Here is a 22,312-nt window from a genome sequence, read left to right as displayed (position 1 = left end):
AAAGCATTCTATAGCTATGTCAAGAATCTAGATGGCAACACCCAGATCTGCTCTGAGTTACAGCACAAAGGCACAAAAATTACAGAACCAACTGATATTGCCAACATCCTGGCAGATAGGTTCAGTGCTAACTTTACCCTCCTCTCACCCCCTAAAGGGCCCATATCTATACAGGAAGAATGCAGAGTCCCTGTAATCACAACTACACAGGCAAAAGCTACACTCTCTAAAGCCAAACACACAGCATCCATGGGACCGGACAACATCCCAGGCTGTGTTTTACACGAACTTCAGAATGAGCTGGCTCCCCACTTAAGCACCATGTTCAATAATAGCCTCACATCAGGCTTTGTACCCACTGAATGGCGCACAGCAACAGTTATCCCACTCTACAAAGGGGGTGCCACCACTGATCCTGGGAACTATCGACCTATTAGCCTGACGAGCCTGGTCTGCAAGGCCATGGAACGTGTCATCATGGAACTCATAAACAAAGACATTGGTAACCTCCAAACTCTGGATCCCACCCAGTTCGGGTTTGTGAAAGGCAGATCATGCCTCCTGAACCTGATCGACTTCTTTGAGGCAGTCACCAAAGCCGTGGATGAGGGTAAGGTGGTTCACACAGCCTATCTTGACCTCGCCAAGGCTTTCAACACCATCCCCCATTCTGGAATTATAGCTAAACTCACTAAACTAGGTATAAATCCCTACGTCACAAGATGGGTTGCCAACTGGCTCACTGACAGAACCCACACTGTAAAAGTTGCAGACTCCAAATCTAACCTCAAACCAGTGACAAGTGGAGTACCACAGGGTTCCGTCCTGGGACCTCTCCTGTTTGGTATCTACGTCTCTGAAGTTCAGGCTAACACAGAAGGCCTCTGGCTAACGAAGTTCACAGATGACTGCAAACTAGGAGCCATAGTCAAGTCCCCAAATGATGTGGACATCCTACAGAAGGGCCTCTCTGAGACAGATGCCTGGTGTCAGAGCCATGGCCTCAAGCTCAATGCCAAAAAGTGCAGTGTCATCCCCTTTGGTAAAAACTCTGTACCCATAAACTACCACATAGGCAGCAATCTACTTAACACCGAATGTGTGATAAGAGACCTTGTGACCCAGGTGGACAGTAGTCTCTCCTTTGATAGTCATATCGCCACAGTAGTCAGGAAGTCCTTCTACGTGGCACACCTCATCATAAAAGTGTTCTCATCCAGGAAAAAGAGGTCTTTGTTCCCCTGTACGCATCACTCATTAGACCCATTATAGAGTACAACGCCCCTTTTGGAATGTACCTCACATGACATCTGCAGCAGCTGGAAAGGCCACAGAAGTACCTACTGGCCTCAAACAAATGCCCTACACTGACCACCTCAAAAAACTCCAGCTTTACTCCGTAGCATATCGCCTACTCCGAGGTGATCTCTGCCTAACATATAAAGCTATGTCAAACCCAGAGCTGTTGGACATGCTACACCGAAAGAAATCCCAATCCCTCTGAGCTACACACTCTAGGGACCTAAACCTTGTCACCACAATAAACAGGACATGCTGGAGGGATAGATTCCTGTCCCAGAGACTTCCTATACTCTGGAACAAGCTACCCATCTATGTCAAGCAAAGTTCTTCATTAGCACTCTTCAAGAAAAATCTTGATGAGTGGATGGGAAATAGGAAATACAGCCCGGGGATCACTTCTGTCTCTCTGCTGGACAGTGGCACAGGAAAATAACTTTCTTGGGTGGCGTAAGCTATGGAACCTTGATGGCTAGGCTTACGTAGGCCCTTGGGCCGATAGCCTAGTACCTACCTATGAACATTCCCACCTAAGAGGCTTTCCTGATTCTTTAAAACATACACATTTGTATACTTACAGAAACTTGGTTTAAATGTAGTAACAATACTCCTTCTTTACTGTGGTTTAATGCCTGGTGATGGTGGTTGCATTTCTGGTGGGGGCGTGTGCATATATTTATTTGCAATCTCATCACTTCAGGGCCAATATATCAGGATAATGATTTAGAACTCCTGTATGTCCTAGTGTCTACAAAATGCACCTGTCTTATTGCTGCTAACTATAGAACTCCATCCATGTCTATGACAGCCTACAACATCTTAACTACTGAACCTAACACATTAATTCTGGGATATTTTAACTACCTTTTTATAAACTGACAAACATATCCCAATTAAATATTGCTTTATCCATACATAACTACAAAGGCATTTTTCCCCTCTGTCGGTAATCTTAGGAGCAGTACTCCCCACTGCACAGAGCTGACCTCCAATAATATTACCTGCTCTGAACCAGAAGACATTACCAACATTTTAGCAAATAAACATAATTCAAAATCTCTTGACTGTCTCCTTCCAGTTCTTCCCCTTCCTCTCGTCTGTACTGCTGCATAAAATTACCCCAGAACAAGTCTTGAAAGTCCTCTGCACTAGCTTCAAAGGCCTAGACAAAATGTAAAGCTGTCTACTTGTTAGTATAAAACACTGCCTCACTAATTCCCTCCTAAACCTATTAAAACTTGGTCTGTCCACTGGGTATGTGCCTGAGGCCTGTAGGATAGCTATTGTGTACCCCTCTACAAAGGCAGCCCTACTGCTTTTATCCCTACCAGCATAATTTACAGGTGTGCCTTATCAAACATCCTAAAATGGATAATACTACAGTGAGCCAGTTATGAAAAGCAATACCAAACATTTCTGTTTTTATTTTCTTCCAAAAAAATAAGATAGAAATGTTTATGTAAACACACAAATGCACATGCATTTGGCTGTGTGTATATGTTATTATGTTTTTATGTTATTATGGTTATGTTTTTATGTTATTATGGTATTATGACTTTCTGATTTTTTGTTACTGAAGATCGCTTGTCTGTGATGAATAAAGGCTTGTTGCCTTGGAGCACTACCTTTCATGCTTTTTGGAAATTATTGTGACTGAGTTCATCAACGAAGTTTTAAGACTACTAGTTTTTCTGTTTTTTATTTTGTCCTCAACACTTGTATTGGTGATGTGGGAACTAGACAGATTCCTGTGCATGTCCATTTTTTATATATGTTATTATGTCTGTCATATCATCAAGGAGTATCTGGCACAGTACTTAACGTAATATCAGTCTGAGTTATGAGAAAGCATGTTCCTTTTTTTCTTCAAAGCACATGCATGTGATACTGACTGTGATATCTATTAGTCATATTTAAATGCTAATTCCTTTTTGTTGTTTGTTTAGAAAGAAGCCCAGATTAAGTTCCATGTTTTGCTTACATCATATGAATTGATCACCATCGATCAAGCTATTCTTGGATCAATAGACTGGGCATGCCTTGTTGTAGATGAAGCCCACAGGCTGAAAAACAACCAATCAAAAGTAAGTGCACTGGATAGAGTTTTCTATTTCAGATATTTCTACAGACTAATACAGACAGTGGCAGGAAATTAATGAATTTGTTTTCATGTTATTTAAGTCAGAGCATTAGCTTTTCAAAAACTGTGACTTACCTGTTACTTTACATTTTATGAGCACGTTATGATGTCTTAGACAGATGGTTTGTACAAAGTAGCCTGCAGCAGTAAAAATAATTACCACATAAAGATTAACTGTTGAGGTTACCAATGGTGTAGATTGTGATGCCAGTGTTGGTTATGTATGGTTACAGTTCACTTTGCTGAATCTACATTTATTGACAAAGTAAACCGATATGTATTTTTTATCAAAAGTATTTGCTTTTGAATGCCAGAAATGTTGATGCTGGTGTACTTTTGAGTATGTATTGTATTGTGTTACTGTTAGGGAGAGGGTTTTTCATAAGGTAACATGTAGGTCTGGACTTAAGGTCAATGGCAGTGTTAACACACAGTAAGATGGTTCAGGGGGCAAACAATAACAATCTGTATTATTTTCAGAGTAACTGAAACAAACTTTAAAAGCATATTGTTACACATAGCTTACAGGTGAAAAAAAATAAAAGTAGAGTGTTACTGGAAGTTTGTAAGAGTGGTACAGGATATGTATGAGGGTAGTGTGACAGTGGTGAGGTCTGCGGTAGGTATGACGGTTAAATGCAGAGCATTACTGGAAGTTTATAAGACTGGTACAGGGTATGTATGAGGGTAGTGTGACAGTGGTGAGGTCTGCAGTAGGAGTGAAGGATGCGTTTAAGGTGGAGGTGCGATTACATCAAGGGTCAGCTCTGAGCCCCTTTCTTATTTGCAGTGGTGATGGACAGGTTGACAGATGAGATCAGGCAGGAGTCCCCATGGACTATGATGATTGCAGATGACATTGTGATCTGTAGTGAGAGTAGGCAACAGGTTGAGGAGACCCCGGAGAGGTGGAGATATGCTCTAGAGAGGAGGGGAATGAAGGTCATCAGGACTAAGACAGAATATATGTGTGTGAATGAGAGACAGGATAGAGGAATGGTGAGGATGCAGGGAGTGGAGCTGGCAAAGGTGGATGAGTTTAAATACTTAGGATCAACAGTTCAGAGTAATGGTGAGTGTGGAAGAGAGGTGAAGAAGAGAGTACAGGCATGGTAGATGGGGTGGAGAAGAGTGTTAGGAGTGATTTGTGACAGACAGGTACCAATAAGAGAGAAAGGGAAGGTCTATAAGAGGGTAGTGAGACCAGCTATGTTATATGGATTGGAGACGCTAAAATTGGCAAAAAGGCAGGAGACAGAGCTGGAGGTGGCAAAGTTAAAGATGTTAAAATTTGCATTGGATGTGATGAGGATGGACAGGATTAGGAATCAGTATATTAGAGGATCAGCTCAGGTTGGACAGTTTGGAGACAAAGCCAGAGAGCCGAGAGTGTGTTGGTTTGGACATGTGCTGAGGATAGATGCTGGGTATATTGGGAAAAGGATGCTAAGGATGGAGTTGCTAGGTAAGAGGAAAAGAGGAAGGCCTAAGATAAGGTTTATGGATGTGCTGAGAGGGGACATGCAGTTGGTTGGTGTGATAGAGCAAGATGTGGAGGACAGGAATAAATGGAAACAGATGATCCGCTGTGGTGACCCGTAACTAGAATAGCAGAAAGAAGAAGAAACGTTACTGGAAGTTTACCAAGTTTTGGTTATATAGTAAAGGGTTATTAACTTGCTAATTAACACTGATGGGTAGAGATTCATGATTTGAGAAGGGTAAAAGGAAGAAAGGTTATTCAGAATGAAAATCAGAAGGGAGGAAGGAGGGTCAAAGAGGAGAGTGCAGAGAAGAGTTTGAGAGAAAGTAGATGGTTTCCTAGGTGGAGTGTAAAGGAGGAGGAGATGGGTAGAGTACGCTGAGATGGATAGAGCATTGATTTAGATAAAAGTCAAATGGGAACAGATTTAGCGAGATTGTTGGAGGAATTCAGCAGGAAAATGCCAGCTTTATTATGGTGCATGGATTATGTGGTTGCCATGTTGGTTTGGAAAGTACTGTTTTTTTATGTATATATTATAAAAGCATTTACATTTTGTTTCTTTCAAGAGGATTTTTAATTTTTTTTTCTGAAGTCATGGAGTTGGTCTGGAGTGCTTCCTATGGTAGCTGTTTGAAATATCTGGCCCTACGTAAGTGAGTCCCATAATGCTGAGAATGAATGGCCAAAAAAACAGACTTACCTATAGTAAGTCCAAGATGGACATTTCTCAGAATATTCCCTTTTCTGTGAGGTATGCTGATCACAGATGTAGTATATGTAAGTTCAGGGTGTATAGAGGGCTCAACCAGGGAAAGAAGCTTCAGTAAAACAGATCCATCTAATTAGAACCATATACCCAAAGAGCTCAGAAACATGACAAAGTACCATTTTAGAAAGAAGCTGCTACAGTACCTAAGAGAAATCAGCAAATTCTCTTGTTTCCTGCACAAAAGTATCTCTCTTCCTTCACTCCTTATCAACAGGCATTAACCTCCACAATAAATCAGCAAGTCATCTACGTATTTTACTGGTCATAAACTGCCCAGATGATGGGACAGTCCTTGTAAATATGTAAATACAAACAGGAAATTATAGTCAACCTATAAATAAATTGACTATAACTGGATCCTAAGATATGTTTAAGACAAGTAAAGCGACCCTGTTATCACCTTTCCTTCCTTACAAATCATGCTATCCGTCTTCTCAGCTTGTTTCCCAACTCTTAATTCAGAAGTTTACAAACGCTATCCCATTTCCATGGGATTATCAAAATGGACCTGTACTATAACTCTACTGCCCTACTGCATACATTACAATGAAACTGTTAGTAACTCTGTACGTCTAAACATATCATGAACAAGTACATACAACTGTAGTACTCATGAACTGTTAGCACAATACAGAGGAGCATGTCATGAACAACCATATAAAACTGTAGTTCTCTTGAATTGTTAACAGTGTATACAGAAACATGTCATGAACAAGCACTTAAAACTGAATTACTCCTACTGTTTGTCAGCAATGTACATTACCTGCAATATTCAATCTCTGCAATTTTGTAAGAAAGTACTGTTGCCATGTAACTCTTTCTACTATGTATAATCTTTATTACTTTGAGAGGTAAACTAGCTCTGTCCACAATCATTTCAAAACTATCCACATAATAATTTGAGATGTAAACTGAATTATTTACATTAGTTTCAAAATTATCTATATAATAGTTGTTTAACTGTAAAGCATTTATTTAATTTTGTGGCAAAAAAAAAAATCATCATTTATCTCTTTGTTGGCTTTCTAGTTCTGTTTGCTTCCAAGACACCTTGCAAAAAGGTGAATTAGCCAGGGACTTAGTGTTTGGTAGTTATTTGTTGTTTAATCTGTACTTAAGTGCTACATTTGCTGTACTTTTACATTAAGAAATTACAGGATCATTCATCTTGTGGCAGAAGGTGTTTACCTGGTCTCTCTGAGTTTGAAAGCACTCCAGGGAGCTCAAAGTGTGGTTGTTTATTGGCTAGAGGTCATAGGATTCAGTTTTCAAGCTTTTTTCTGTGCTATAGCTTAGGTGAGTTTGTGCGGAGCTGGCCACCTTGCAGCAGAGTTTAGCAGTGCTCTATGTAGTACCAAATGCCTAGACAGTAAAATTTCCCTGTAAAGTTAGGATTAGGTCCAAAACCTGTTAAACAGCATGACATTGCATGGAATTACGCTTAGAGTAGCTAGCTTGTGTATCGAATAGCACTATCATATTCTAGCACTGTATAACATCTCGCCCTTAACCCCAGAAACTAGTGTGCATGTCGAATAGCACTACCATATCCTAGCCCTATATAACATATTATCTTTAATCCCAGAACCACCCTAAGAGACCCTCGTTAAAATCCAATCCTTAATCCTAAGCAGCTCCCCATTACAGGACATGACAACATGAATAGGCAATTTCCTAATGTCTCTTTGGCCAGCATGTGGATATGGACATCCTAAGACAATGCAACAATTTTCTCGTGTTCTCAGACAACCAGTAACATCATTAAAGGAAACAGCACAGTATGCAAGAGCTGTAAATACAGAACTTGCTTGGGGGCAAAAATCTTCCTTATAAGTGAGGTTGCCAATGAATACCAATACTACATCTCCACATATACTGCTCAGCACACCTCATCACACACACAAGCTGTCCTCACCTTGGAGAATGCAGACATTTGTGAAGTTACCAAGACATGCTTTAAAGCCCCAGAGAGCACCCCAGTAGTGTGGGACTACAATGCCTTCTACACATTTAGACCAGCTACTCCACAGGCAGAGACTAAAGGTGGAGTTGATTCGATTTACATCAGAAACAATCTTTGCTCAAAGGCTGGTCAGGCAGGATGCTGTGATTGAGCTTCTCCATATTCTAATTAGCACATCCTTGCAAGCTGTACGTCCCCCTCTATGACCCAGGAAACCCGAAGCACAAACTTAAACTTACTGCAGTCACTCACTGTTCTACCCAATACGATATTTGTGGGTGGCTTTAACTACCCCAATATAAACTGGAATTAACGCATGACCCCAGATGTGCAGGTCCAGAGATTCCTGGACTTTGTCAACACCCTGGACCTGATAGCCAGATAAGTCATATGTCCAATATTGGCAAGAACATACTGGATTTTGTCCTCACTAAAATGGGAGAATGCTGTCCCCCTCCACCCAGTGTGATGTCTTCTCTGGTGAAGTTGGTCCATAAAATGTGGGAGCCTAGTGCTAACCCTGGAACATTTAGGAACTATTCTAAGGAAAGCTTCTTGCTATTAAATGATAACGTGGCAACATTTCAGTCTCCTCCTCAGCCACAAGAACACTGCTGCCTATGCAGAACTGTTCATAGAGACCCAGTACAATCATTCAGTAGATACATAGAGACAACTGTGCCTACCAAGAATAAACACAAAACAAAACCCCCTGGTGGAATCCCAATATAACTAGATTGTACAACAAAATTAAGAAAGTCATAGTAAATATAAGGAAGTGTAGCACCCAGCAGGATAAAAAAAATCTCACAAAAGTAGACAACCAGCTCAGAGGACAAATCAATTCTACCAAAGACAAATTTGAGGTAAAAATACCCTCCCAGGCCAAAGTCTACCATGAGGTTTTCTTTAGCTATGTTTACAACCTCAAAGGCAGTGCACAACAATGTGCAGAACTAATTCTAAATGGAGCCACCTACAATGAGCCGAAAGATATAATAAATCTATTGGCAGACAAATTCAGCTCCAATTTTATCATTGGCTCTTCCCCTCCCACCCCTTCCTGGAAATATTATCAGATATAATCCCCTCAGAACTATCTCTAGAGAGAAGGTTTTTGACATGTTCTCCAGTGCCAAGAATACTGCATTAGTGGGCCCCAATAAAATCCCATGATGCCTGCTAAATAGCATGAAACATGGCCTATCAAGACCATTAAAATTACTACTTAACCATAGCTCCGGGACAGATTTTGTGCAACTCAAATGTAGAACTGCAGCAGTCATCCCTCTTCACATGGATGGGCCATCTACTGGCTCCTGAAACTACAGACCCATAGGCCTGACTAATTTCATATGCAACGCCATGGAAAGAATTATAAAAATGATTAACAGTGACATAGGATGTCTTCTGACACTGGATCCAAGCAAGTTTCTTTTTATCCAGGGCAGATCATGCTTGCTCAGTCTGGTGTACTTCATTGAGAAGTTTACCAAATTAATGGATGAGGACAATGGGGCATACTACCTAGACAGGGTATTTTATACAAATCTCCACTAGGAAATTGTAGACAAACTCATGGAATTAGGTATAAAACCCTGTGTCACCCAATGGATAGGTAGGTGAGTCCCAAGAAATTCGGATCAGGGAGTTCACCTCCACAAAGACAGAGGTCACTAGGGAGTCCCTCAGGACTGTATGCTGGGTCCACTCCTTTTTGGCATCTACTTCTCTGAAGTAAAGGCCAACATCAAAGGCTCTGGCTGTCCAAGTTTGCTGACAATTGCAAACTAGATACAGTCAATGAATTACCCCAAGATTCAAATATTCTCCAGAAGGAGAGACTCAGACAAATAACTGGTGTCAGAGCCATAGTCTGAAACTCATTGCCAAGACATGAATAATTATATCCTTTGGGAAGTCAACCAACTGGGTAAAGCATGTATATGGAAACCTAGCCTTCGACCACCATGTGTCTATGGTAGTTAAGAAATCATTCTATGTTGCACAATTGTATGGCAGCTAGGTCTAAGGAAGTCATTGTTCCACTGTATTTTGTCCTCATCTGACAATCATTGCATACAATGCTTCCTTCAGCATGTATCTGACTAGGCACATGCAACAACTGGGATGTCCACAGGGGTTCCCCAAAAAAAGGATACATGGACTGCCTCAAAGCCTTATCCCTGTACTTAGTCCCCTACAGACTGTTGAGGGGTGATCTATGCCTGGCATACAAGGCATCCTTGGATCCCACTCTGATGGACCCTCTGCATATCAACAAAATAAATAGCATCAGAAATACCTGATCTAATGACTTAAAGATCATGTGCAATGGATGGAACTTACCTATGGAACATATAAAAAGGTTGTTGCACCGATTTTAAAGTTGTTGTAGTTGCAGCTAGGAATTATGACTCTGTACAGAATAGAGTAGAATGCAAAAAAATAAATAAATAAAACATACCCGTTTCCCCCAGTTAAGTAGACATTTGATGTTTCTAAGGAGAAATGGATATGTTGATGTATCTACATGTCGGCCAACTAAAAAGAAAAAAATTAATTACTAACTTAATTCCCATTCCCAGGGGATGAAGCTGAGATTACAAAAAACTTCTGCCTGACTGGATTTCGCAATGAAATCCCCATCAGAGTTGCAATTCCAGTAAGGAGACAGTATTCCGTCAATCCTTTTTTCACATAAAATTAATATTTTAAAACTGAATGCAGATGCTACATTCAGTTTTGGCAAGATGCACATAATCTTAGGGACCAGTATATGTCTTAGAGAATACAAATTCACCTCTAGTCTGGCACCTATGCCCCTAATGGACAGAGGCACCTCGTAAATGCTTGACTATCCCTGGACCCAGCTCTGATGAACGGAAAACATTTACTCTCTTTGGTGCCTTTGCCTTTGATGGATAGAGGCAGGCAATAAATCTAAAACATATAACTTGTGGGACACATTTAGGTTGTGCGGCTAGGGTTATAAAGGTTCTAGTGGTCATTAGCCTAATATACACCTATGAAACATATGAAAACTATACCCCTTATAATACGTTTGGAATGCAGTTGTCTAATTCAACTTAACATAACAGTAGATATTAATAAAGATTTGTGCTCTTCTACTTGATCCTATTTCTCTTTCTGATATTTTACCAGTGAATTTTATTTCTAAGCAGCACTTAAAGCCACTCTTCTGTGAGGCAAGACATTTCTGAAAATTAGTGCTGTCCATCCACTTTTATCCCAGTATGCTCTCATGGTGCCTCTGATGTACAGCGCACATGGAAGGTGCCCAGAAGCTTTGAGTACTAGCCAAATGCCCAGTCCTTAGCAGGATTCACCTACAATGAACCAGAGGCTAGTGCCAACCTTTTGGCTGGTAGGTTCAGCTCAAATTTCTCCCCCCATCCCCCCTCCCTGATAGTCCAAAGGAAGTACCGCATACCACAGTCCCCCCAATCATTACTAGGGAACAGGTCTTCAGTGCACTTTCCAATGCCAAAAACAGTACATCCCGGTATGCTTACTAAATAACATGAAACATGACCTCTCTGGTCCCCTTGAATCACTTTTCAACTTTTAAACTGGAGCCTACAGTCAGGTTATGCACCCAAGGAATGGAAGATGGCTACAGTAATTTCCCTGCACAAAGAAGGTCCAACCACTGATCCAGGTAACTACAGACTCACAAGTCTGACCAGCCTCATATGTAAGACCATGAAAAGAATAATCTTGGACATGATAAATGAGGACACAGATAACCTGCAAACAGGGGGCCCATCACAATCTGGCTTTGTTAAAGTAAGGTCATGCCTATTAAATCTGGCGGACTTTTTTGAGAGGGTCACCAAAACATAGGATGAAGGTAATACTATGCACACAGCTTACCTCAACCTGGCCAAGGCTTCTGATACAATGCCCCACACAGGCATTATAGACAAGCTCACTAATGTAGGAGTAAACCCTTTTATCACCCACTGGATAGCCATCTGGCTCACTGATAGGACCCAGGAGGTCAAAATAGGTGAGGCCACCTCCACCAAGAGGCCAGTCACTAGCAGAGTCCTCCAGGGTTCAGTACTAGTCCTGCTCCTTTTTAGCATCCATTTCTCTGAAATGGAAGCAAATCCTGAAGGTTTATTGTTGTCTAAGTTTGCAGATGATTGCAAGTTGGGGGTTATCATCAACTCCCCTAAAGACACTAGCTTTCTTCATGAAGGTCTATTTCTGGCTAACAAATGGTGGCAAAGCCACGGTCTTAATCTCAACGGTAAGAAATGCATAATTGTACCCTTTTGGAAATCAACCATTCTGGCTAATTACCATGTTGATAATACACCCCTAAGAGTCTACACAGTGGTTAGGGATCTGGGTACACACATAGACAGTAGCCTTAGCTTTGACCACCATATGGCCACAGTGGTGAGGAAGTCATTTTATGTTGTGCAACTTATAAGTAAGGGCATGGCATCTAGGTACAAAGAGGTCATTATTCCACTGTACTCTGCCCTTATCAGACCAATCATAGAGTACAATTCTCCGTTCAATATGTACCTGACCAAGCATACACTTTAAAACCCTTTCCCTCTACTGAGTCTCCCATATGGAGCAACTCCTACCATTTCCTGCACATGCCCAGAAGCTCTCAAGTATTGGAAGTGCAGTGGAGCAGTTTAAGAGCATGTCATCCACTCCTGTGAGTGACAGTATGTCCAGCAGCTCTATCGCCTTGTAGGCAGACACCTGTCTCTATCAGTTGTCTTTGCTGGGGATCATAGGCAGAGTAAATGTGCCAGTACACGTCCCCATGGTTGAAATAGGTATGGTATGGTATGTCTCATCATTCCTCTCAGTTTTCATCTAACTGCTCCATGTCATATGCAAGTTGTCTGGGTCATAGGCAGGACTTCAGCCCTCTATAACATGCAGCCAGAATAATAGACAACATTTTAAGTTTAACAGGTGAAATGGTGTCAGCAAGAGTGTATGTATTATGCCCTCTACTATGATGCACTTTTAGACTTGTGTTATGTGGTTTATCTATTACATGGATGTTATTAAAAAAATGATTAACAGGCAAGATTTGGTAAATATCAAAATTGCATCAATAAAGTAATATAATCATTTTTATATACTGCTGCTACATTTTAACTGTAAAATGGACAGCTGTTTTGACTTGATCCATTTAAAATGGAGACTTGTAAGTATTCAGTCTTTAATCTGTTGCTGCGAGAGACAATTCTAAGTGTTGTGTTTGAGAACACTGCATTGTTAACATGTATCTCACTGTCAGAGCTACTACAATGTACAGTAATCCTTTTTTCTAAGTTCTTTAGGGTCTTAAACAGCTATAAGATTGACTACAAACTGCTGCTTACTGGTACGCCGCTACAGAATAACCTGGAGGAGCTGTTCCACCTGCTGAATTTCCTCACACCTGAAAGGTTCAAGTAAGTAAGCAGAAAATTCTTGGCATAAGAAGGAAAGGACTGTATCAGTATTTGCTACTACTTTATCATCTGGTCAAAGTATGTTCCAGGATAGTAGGCGTAAGAAGGAACAGACATCTAGATCCCAAAACTACTAAGTCTTTAGAAGAGTGTAAATGATAAAAAAAATTGTGTGGCAAAAGATGTTCCAACTGGTGTCATTGCAAGAGGGTGACGTACTGCTTATTTATTCACCCAGCATCAGCCTCTTCTGTTTTGCAGTGTGAGACAGTGTAAGCTGCATAGAAAAGCTATGCATAGGCTATCTTTGACAATTATAATCGATTCCCCTAGCCCGAGTTCTCTGATCATAAGACTCCCTTACATTTTCTGCTAGTATATTAACCCTTTATGTTACTAATAATTTTGTTTTGAGTTTTAGGTCTGACATTCAACATAGTCTGTGGAAACGTAAAAGTGTTCTTCTGTGGTTTATGCATGCATTGATTTATTTTTATGCTGCATTTTTGTGACAGGGTAGCTCCCACTAAGCCAAGCCCCTTATTCCAGGGAAGAACTCAAGCATTAAACATATAGAAACTACCCATGAATCATGACATCTGTAAATGCAGGCAAAACTATGAAAGTGCATAACAATGAAGTGGTTTTCTGATTATTTCCTGCCTGGGATAACTTCTTTGTATGCTTCATGTGACTGTGGGTTTTTAACTATGCAGACAGATAAATTAACAGTCCTATATGCTGTCCTTAGGTGTGTTTGTGGTGTGTATGTTAGCATCTGTGAATCTTGTAATGGACTAGTGTCTCACCCAGAATTGATTCTCTACCTTAGGCCTGTTGCTTCTTGGGATAGGCTCTCCCTCATGAAAATGAATAGGATAAAACAGGTATAAGAAGTTAAATGAATGCAATTAAGAGTGACAGATTATTGTAAATTAAACAAACATGCCTGTGCAAATCATGTTACCTTGCAGTCTGGCTTTCACAAATTCACAGCAATTCCCCAGCCTTTTTGTCAGTGATGTGGCAGCTTTTTTCCTGATACAGTTAATAACAATTATTTACAAACTCTTTTCCTTATTTTTAAGCAAAATCATATTTATTGAATTATTACTTATGATATAAGCAGTCATACATTTATATAAATGAATCCAAACCATATTGACATATTTTCAGTTGTAAATATTATACAGTATGTATTCTGTCCAGTCATTGTCAGTCAAACATTGCATGTGTCATCAGTTCCTGCCTTCCCTTAAACCTCATTTCTCCTCCAAAACAATATTCTGTATGTATTGTCACCACAATTTGCATTTATTATGTAAATTGTTGTTCCTACCTTTTTCTAACTTCCCGCTTCCAGTTCTTAACCTTTGTTACTATATTCACTACTTTTAATATGGTTGGTCTAGACTTTGATTTACATTTTCTAGTAATTGCTTTTTTTTTTGGCAGCCACCAGAATTAAGCTCAGAAAGGCCTTACTATTGTCTAGGCAATTCAGAACCAGTATCACAGCTCAAAAAAAAAAAAAAATTAACTTAGGTACACCAATTTGCTCACCCAGTATTTCTGATAGAGTAGTTATTAGGGAATTTTTAAAGTCTGCCAACTCATTACATTCCTAAAAAATATGTTCCCCATTACCTTTTTCTTCTCCATCAGAGCACCAACAATTGCAATCTACCTGAAAAAAAATATTTGGAGTCTGCTTGGCGTATAAAAATACCTATGCAAACAATTCCAAGCAAAAATCCTAAATCTTCTAGATTTTGTTACATATTTGGGAGCCACACATATATCCTTCCATTGTTTGTTTGTGAATTGCTTATCCAGTATCTCTTCCCAATCCTTTCCAACCACCTCCAATTGATTCCTATAGTTATCATGCAATATTCTGTATGCCCTACTAATTATCCCCTTTTTAACAACATCTTCTTTTCTAGATTCAGCTAAAAACTATACCCGTGCTGGTCCTTTACTCAGGATCCCCTATACCTTTCTGTTTGCCTATACTCTGATATCAATCCTTGATAGGGATGGCAGTCTCTACGCTGCAATCCAAATGTATTCCTTGCCACTTCTCATTATACTACCTTTCCCTCCGTAATTATTAGCTTTGTTTCTTTGTCAGTTTTCTCCAGTAAATTCCAGCCTCCTCTTGCCTATTCTCTGTACCCCTAATTGTAGTCATCTGTACTGGCAGAATCTCCTTTCTCCATTCCCATGCTGGCTTAGTTCTTAGAATACTTTATGCTACTTTATGAATATAATATTCTGCATGGCTGTTGTTATTCTCCTTAAGGATCTGCATTCATACTCCTAATCTCTCCTTATTTCTTGAGCTTCCTCCTGTTTTATCATCATCCCTTTCCACTCTGAACTATAGCTTTCTACTTGTGCCATGCATGGAGCCTTAACTGTGTATCTCTGAAACATCCCTTCAAATTGGGTAATCCCGATTCACCTTATTCTATTGGAAGGATCAGCTTATACCACCTGAGTCTTGCCCTCTTCCTTTCCCAGATAAAATCCTTCAACTCTTTATTAATTACTGTCACAACTTCTCCTCTGTTAATAAAACTATGCCTGACCTGTGTATAAAACTAAAGGGACTAAAAACATTTTCACTGCTTTATCCTGCTATCCATATTTATAAAACAAGAGTTTCTAGTTTCTCAGTTTTTGCATTATCTTTTGCTTAGTCTCTCCCACATATCCTTAGCTGCCATAGCAGAATCATTTTTAACCAGTACTCCTAAGTACTTCATTTTATCACGTCTCCATAAATATGAGTATTGCTGAACAAATTTGTGTGTGAGTACATAGTTTACAAGTATTGCCTTTGTTTTATCTTCATTAATTTTGTATCACAAATCATCTAGAGGCATATTTTTCACAGATGAGTGGCTAGCCGTGCCGTGGCATGTAGTCTGTGATATGTGTTCACCTATCTTCAGGATAGGGTCAGTTTTAAATAAGGAGTTATACTCAAAGTACTCAGATCAGGATTTCAAGAAGTTATGGTGCCAGTCAACTGAATTCAAGAGAGGAACAGAGCATGTTACTAATTAGATATACTACTATTAATACTACTAGTTACAGAACTAAGTTACAAAATATTACAGAGAAATACTTAGTTTACTGGATTAGTCAGCTGTGTGAACGACACCTTTGTTGATATAATCAGATATAGAAAACATCAGAGATCGAACTTTGTACTGAATACTAGGAAATATTACAATACACAAACGAGTCACAAAAAGAAAAGCTAGAATCAGTACACAAAAGTGTAACATGTGCAATGCATGTGTTGTATTATTGTTGATGAGCAAAATGTAATATAAGTAGGATTTTTAGATTATTTTTTATTTTTGTTAAATTTTGTTACTATTACATTTTTCATTTTATGCATATATGCTTGCAATATACTGAATCACCGCATTCTCTATATTCAATGCATTCAGGAAATCATTCCTCTAGAATATAAAAGGAAAAATTATGTATCATGTGTAATGATGATCATGGGAAGCTGAATTCCATATTGCAAAACATTTTAATCATACATATAAATTCAGGGTCTTAACTTAAATGTGGATGAACAGATATTGTGGATGTTAGTTAATGAATTTGGGGTGATTGAATTGATTTTGATTGGTTCTTGGATGATGATATTAGTTGAACAGGAACATAAGTCTTATGTTAGTACATAATGTGTTTTTGTGTTAGTATTATAATTTTTTAGTGTTTATTTAGAATTATTTTTATTTTATTTTTATTTATTTTTTTTTTTTTTGTTTTTTCTTTTTTCATTATTTATCACCATTTCACCATTTATTTTTTAGCATATTTATTTTATTAGTGCTATTATATTTATTTATAGTTATAGCCATATATATATGATTTGGCATTATGCTTATATATGGGCATTATATTATTGCAGTTAGCTATATTATTAAGCTTTTTTACTGGAGTTTTTTTATGAAATCAATGAGTTGTTTTGTTTTTTTTTTTTTGAGGAACAGGAATGATTGTTGAATGATATTCTTATTCTTTATAGGAACAATGATTATTAATTAATCTATTAACCTATGAGGTTTAGACTTGGTATGTATATATATTTATTTGAGATTTCATGCTGCTAAAACCCTGAAAAAGTGTGTTTAATACATATGAAGCTTTTTTTTTTGTTTTACTCACATTAAGTCTATGTTTTTTTTTAATGCGTGGGGTGTCTTTTCCCATTGTTTTTGGCTATCTTCAGGATACTGCACACCACAGTAACAAACAGGTCGGAGGGGAGAGATCAACAAAGTTGCTGTATGCAGACAATGTAGCATTACAGGCAGACTCTGAGCAAGAACCTCAGCAAAGGATAGGGGAATGGAATGCAAAAGTGAAAGCACATGGGATGAAACTGAGTACAGATAAGACAGTGGTAATGGCAGTAAATTGGGGAAATCAGAAGAAGCTGAGAAATGAGATAGAAGGGAAGATAGTGGAACAGGTTAACAGCTTCAAGTAACTTGGAGGGGTGGTTGAGGAGAAGGGAAGTATGAATGAAGATGTCAAAGTTAGAATCAGAGGGGCTGCAGCCAACTGACATAGAAGGTCAGGTCTAGTGTATGACAGAAGAATGCCAAAGAAGCTGAAAAGTGGTGCTGCCAGTACTACTGTGTGGTACAGAAACCTGGGCAGTAAAGGCAAAGCAGATGTGGAAGCTAGACATAATGGAAATGAAGTGCCTGAGGAGGGTGGTAGGATGCACGCTGTGGAACAGACAAAGAAATGAAGACTCAAGAGCAGAAGCCAAAGTAGCTCCAATTGCAGAAAAAAAATCAAAGAGAAGATGTTATAGTGGTTTGGACATGTGCAGAAAAGCAGTAGACATTCTGGTGAAGATTTGGGACAGGCAGGAAGAAGGCAAGAGGAAACAAGAGCATCCAGTAAAGAGGTGGATGGATTGTGTGAGAGATCTGCATCAGTCAGGCATGAGTGTCAAAGAAGGCAGGAGTGTGGCATTGAATCGAGAGAGATGGAGACAGTTAACATGACACCCCAACCCCATGTAGAAAATGGGAAAAAGGGGACTGATGATGATGGTGATGATGATGATGGATTTTGCATCCCAAAAAGACTTAAAACTATCTCAGAATGTTCCACAACACTGAAATATCCTTTTGCTGGTTTTATCGGTACAAAAATAATATCATCTGCAAATAAAGCTAACTTTTCTTAATTACCATACCAATTATATCCTTGAATTTTTGAGTCCCTTATGTTCTTTGTCAGTGGTTTTAAATGTAATGCAAATAACAAAGGGGAAAGAGTAGACCCCTACCTGCTCCCACTGTTCAAACAGAACTTATCAAAGTGGACCTCCTCCCACCTCCAATCCCCCGTATGTCCTCCTAATTAACCTTATTATTGTTTCAGAGAGTGCAAATGCTTACATTGCCCTAGTCATAAAATCCCAGCGTACTCTATTGAATGCTTTCTGTGTATCAAGACCCACCAACAACACTGGTATTTTCTTACATTCTGCTTCCCTCTGGATCATCATTTTTCTATTAACATTGTCAAATGTTTACCTCCGCCTCAACAAACCCATATTGATTCATATCTATCAATTTTAACAACACTTTTGCCATTCTCTTAGCCATTATCAATATAAACACTTTATAATCATGGCTTAGAATTGCAATGGGCCTGTATAAAGCTGGATCTTATGGGTCTTTGTCATCTTTAGGTATTACCACTAACCCAGCTTTCTTTCAGGATATTAGTTCTTCTCCTCCATTTAAAATACTGTTAAAGAAAACCTTCCAGATCTTTATCACTTTCTTCCTCCTAGCTTCCAGACTTTCACAGGAATGCCATCTATTCCTGGAGACTTTCCTGTAGATTGGTTAAACATTTACCATTTTGTTTATCTAATCTCCTCCTTTCCTGACTGTTAATAATTGAGCCTCATGTAGCTCTAACTTTGGCATATTTAATTTTTCCATAAATATGTCCATTTGTACTTTTTCTTGATTTCCACATTTCTCTGCTTTGCACAGATTGCCATAAAATTTCCAAAATATTTCTAATACCTGTACAGGATCTTTTGTTATTTTCCTTGTTGTAGGCTCCATAAGCTTGGCAACAACCCTTTCTATTTTCTGTTCCCTAATCTGTTGTGCTAAAAGCTTTTGTGCTCTAGAGTTATTATCAAAATACAGTTGCGTAACAGCAATCTTTCTAAACTAGTGCATATTTTCCAGGTTGTCCCTTATTTTTCTTTAGTACTCTGCAGTTGTGCTTCTTCTTGTTCTGTGAGATTCCCCTTATTTTGCAACATTTAACCTTTGTTAGTCCCGCATAAATAATTGTTGTTACTTCTTAACCATATCTCTTTTCTTTTATTTCTACCCTATTTTAAATTCCACTTTCATTTTATCCAACTCCCTAGCTATATTTTCTGAAGAATTTCTAATTTCCGTAATAATATAATTTTCACAACCCATTCCTTAAATTCCTCTCTTTTTAATAGATAGGTGTGGAAGCACCAGTCACACATTTTTATTGCATTAGCCTGCATTTTTATTTGTTATTTTTGGCGCATGATCTGAAATAGTTATTGGATGCATATCAAAACTAACAACTAAATGCAGATGTTTGTGTGAAACATAATTTTTGTCTAGCGTAGCCCAGATTTTGTACCTTGAGGAGAGTACTATGTTGATTCTCTCCCACTACTGAATTCACATCTTCCATACCAAATATTTTCACAAATTCCAAAAATCTGCCTTATTTTTTATGTTTTCCCTTCTGGGCCCCCCAGACGCGTCTTCACTATTGAAATCAAATTCCAGTCCCCACCTACAAGTAATATTCCTTGCTAAAAGCTGATTATTTCTCCCAGAGTTTTCTTAATCTCCATTATAGCAGTTTTCAGTGGAATATAACTACATGCCAGTGTAATATTCCTCCCTTGCTGTTAGCTCTTACTACTGTAAATCTACTATTATCATTTTTTTCTCTTCTGTCTCTATTGGAGCTTCTCTAGCAATTGTCATAAGTACTCCCCTTTTCTTTGTACCAGATATTCCACTGAATAACCATCCTGAAATCCTTTCTTTATCAAATTCACATGTTCATCTCTTTCCAAATGTGTCTATTGTAGCATAGCTATTTGCACTCTGTATTTCTTAATATAGTTCAGTTCTCTTTCTTTTTTGTATATATCTGTGAGACTGCTCACATTCAGAGATAATACAGAAAGTGTTGCCATTATGACAAGATGTTATCATTACCACCTGCTATGTATAACAGTTTTTTTAAATGTCTAGTTTTAGCTTTTGTGTTACATGCGTATACAAATGTTTGTCAGGTTGATCTTTTATACAGTTATATCCATTTGAACCTGTCACATCTTAGAAGACCTTTTGTTTTAATGAAAATCTTCAAATAAAAGCACATTCCCAGAACACCTCCATAACATACTAATGTAATACAAACACACAGAACTATTTACATCTTCAAATAATGAAGTTTAACCCACCTAATTGGAACAGTTGTCCCCGATTGACAGCTACACTCACAGGCTTTAATTAACTAATTAAGGTTATACATGCTAAAATGCTTGTTACAGCCTAGGCTTCTACTTATGCTAAGTGTTGTCTGTTTTTGTCTTGTCTTTATTTATAAGTTCGTAGGTTCATAGGAGATTACAAGGCTAAGGGCTCAAGAGCCCTTACAAGCCTAGCCAGTTTTACACAGATTTTACCCAATTTTCTATCTCTATGGGAAAGATAAGAAGGGCCAGCAAGTGTGATTTTGACAATTTTTACAGACTGCCTCTCTCCATAAAGGACATGGGGACCACCACAGGAGTGAATTTGCAATTTCCAATCCATTGGTCCAGATTGCACTTGAAGATGGTCAGGGATGGGCTCTGTTTCATGTAGATAGGAAGCCCATTCCAGAAGAGGGGCAGTCTCTGTGACATATATTTGTCTCTCCAGCATGATCTGCCCATGTCAGAGATTAGGTTTAGATCCTTGGTGTGGGTAATCCTTGTGCAGTTAGTTTTTAGAATATGCAACAGTTCCATCGGAGCTGGGTCAGAGACTGTCTTGTAGGTTAGATATATATCACTACTCAGTAACCAGAAGGAAACTGAATACAGTGATAGGGCTTTTAATCGGGCTGCATATGACATGTTGGTTATACCCTGTATTTTTTGGTGAGAAACCTCAGATGATGTTCGAACTGTTTCATGTGCCTCCTGAGTTACATGCCAAAGGGTGCATTGTACTCTATTATTGGTCTGATGTGGGCCTAGTTCAGTAGTACTATGACATCTTTAGATCTGGATTCCAACCCCTTACTTATAGGCTGAGCCACATAGATGGATTTCCTCACCACCATGGACACATGGTAGTCAAAGCTGAGAATCCTATCAATCTAAGTTCCTAGATCTCTCACCACTGGGTCCATTGTTAGGGGAGTGCTATCAATGTTGGAATTTGAAGAGGTATTTCATCTAACAAACGGTATTATTATGCATTTCTTCACATATACTTTGAGGCCATGGCTCTAACACTAATCATTAGCCTGCATTATTCCTTTCTGTAGGATATCCTCCAGGCTAGTTGCTCAGCATAATGCAGCAGAGGTTATCCAAGTGCAACTAACTCTGGGCAAAACTGCAATCAAAATTGTAGCTTGCTACAGTTCCCCCATCATGCCCCAGGATTCCCACTCCTCTTTTCTTGATGTGCTGGAAAATATTAGGGTTAAACCAAACACCCTAATAATGGGCGATTTCAACTACCCCACCATTAACTGGGAAAACTACTCTTGTACCAACTCCTTCGCTCAACGCTTTCTGGAATTCATAAACTCCAATGCCCTGGATCAGCTTATCCACACCCCCACCAGGGGCAAGAATATCCTAGATCTAGTCATTACCAACATGAGTGACTGGTGTTCCACACCTGAAGTCAATGCCTCATTGGTCCAATCCAACAATAAGCTAATTACCCTAGATATCCACATCCTGCCCCCACCCCCCATTAAGGAAACCATGGTAAAAAATTTCTCCAAAGCCAACTTCATGCTTCTTAAGACAGAAGTGGTGAACTTCATGACACCTATGCAGATGGACAATACAGTTACGACTACTGAATCCTACACAATTGCACTTTAT

The 22,312-nt window shown here is 39.0% G+C and overlaps 1 protein-coding gene across 3 annotated transcripts in view; it reads left to right on the top strand.

Moving 5' to 3' along the window:
- CHD5 (chromodomain helicase DNA binding protein 5) overlaps positions 1 to 22,312 on the top strand; it is a 2,140,358-nt gene that overhangs the window by 949,931 nt on the left and 1,168,115 nt on the right. For all 3 annotated transcript variants that reach the window (XM_044063016.1, XM_044063014.1, XM_044063013.1), the window contains exons 14-15: positions 3,246 to 3,383; positions 12,995 to 13,116. In XM_044063016.1, the coding sequence (XP_043918951.1) occupies positions 3,246 to 3,383; positions 12,995 to 13,116 (260 nt within the window). The remainder of the gene's footprint in view (positions 1 to 3,245; positions 3,384 to 12,994; positions 13,117 to 22,312) is intronic.

This window comes from Protopterus annectens, chromosome 2.part1, assembly GCF_019279795.1.
Source record: "Protopterus annectens isolate FY-2018-M chromosome 2.part1, PAN1.0, whole genome shotgun sequence".
Taxonomy (NCBI): domain Eukaryota; kingdom Metazoa; phylum Chordata; order Ceratodontiformes; family Protopteridae; genus Protopterus; species Protopterus annectens.
The sequence above is the reverse complement of the archived record's forward strand: the minus strand, read 5'-3'. Positions and strand labels throughout refer to the sequence as shown.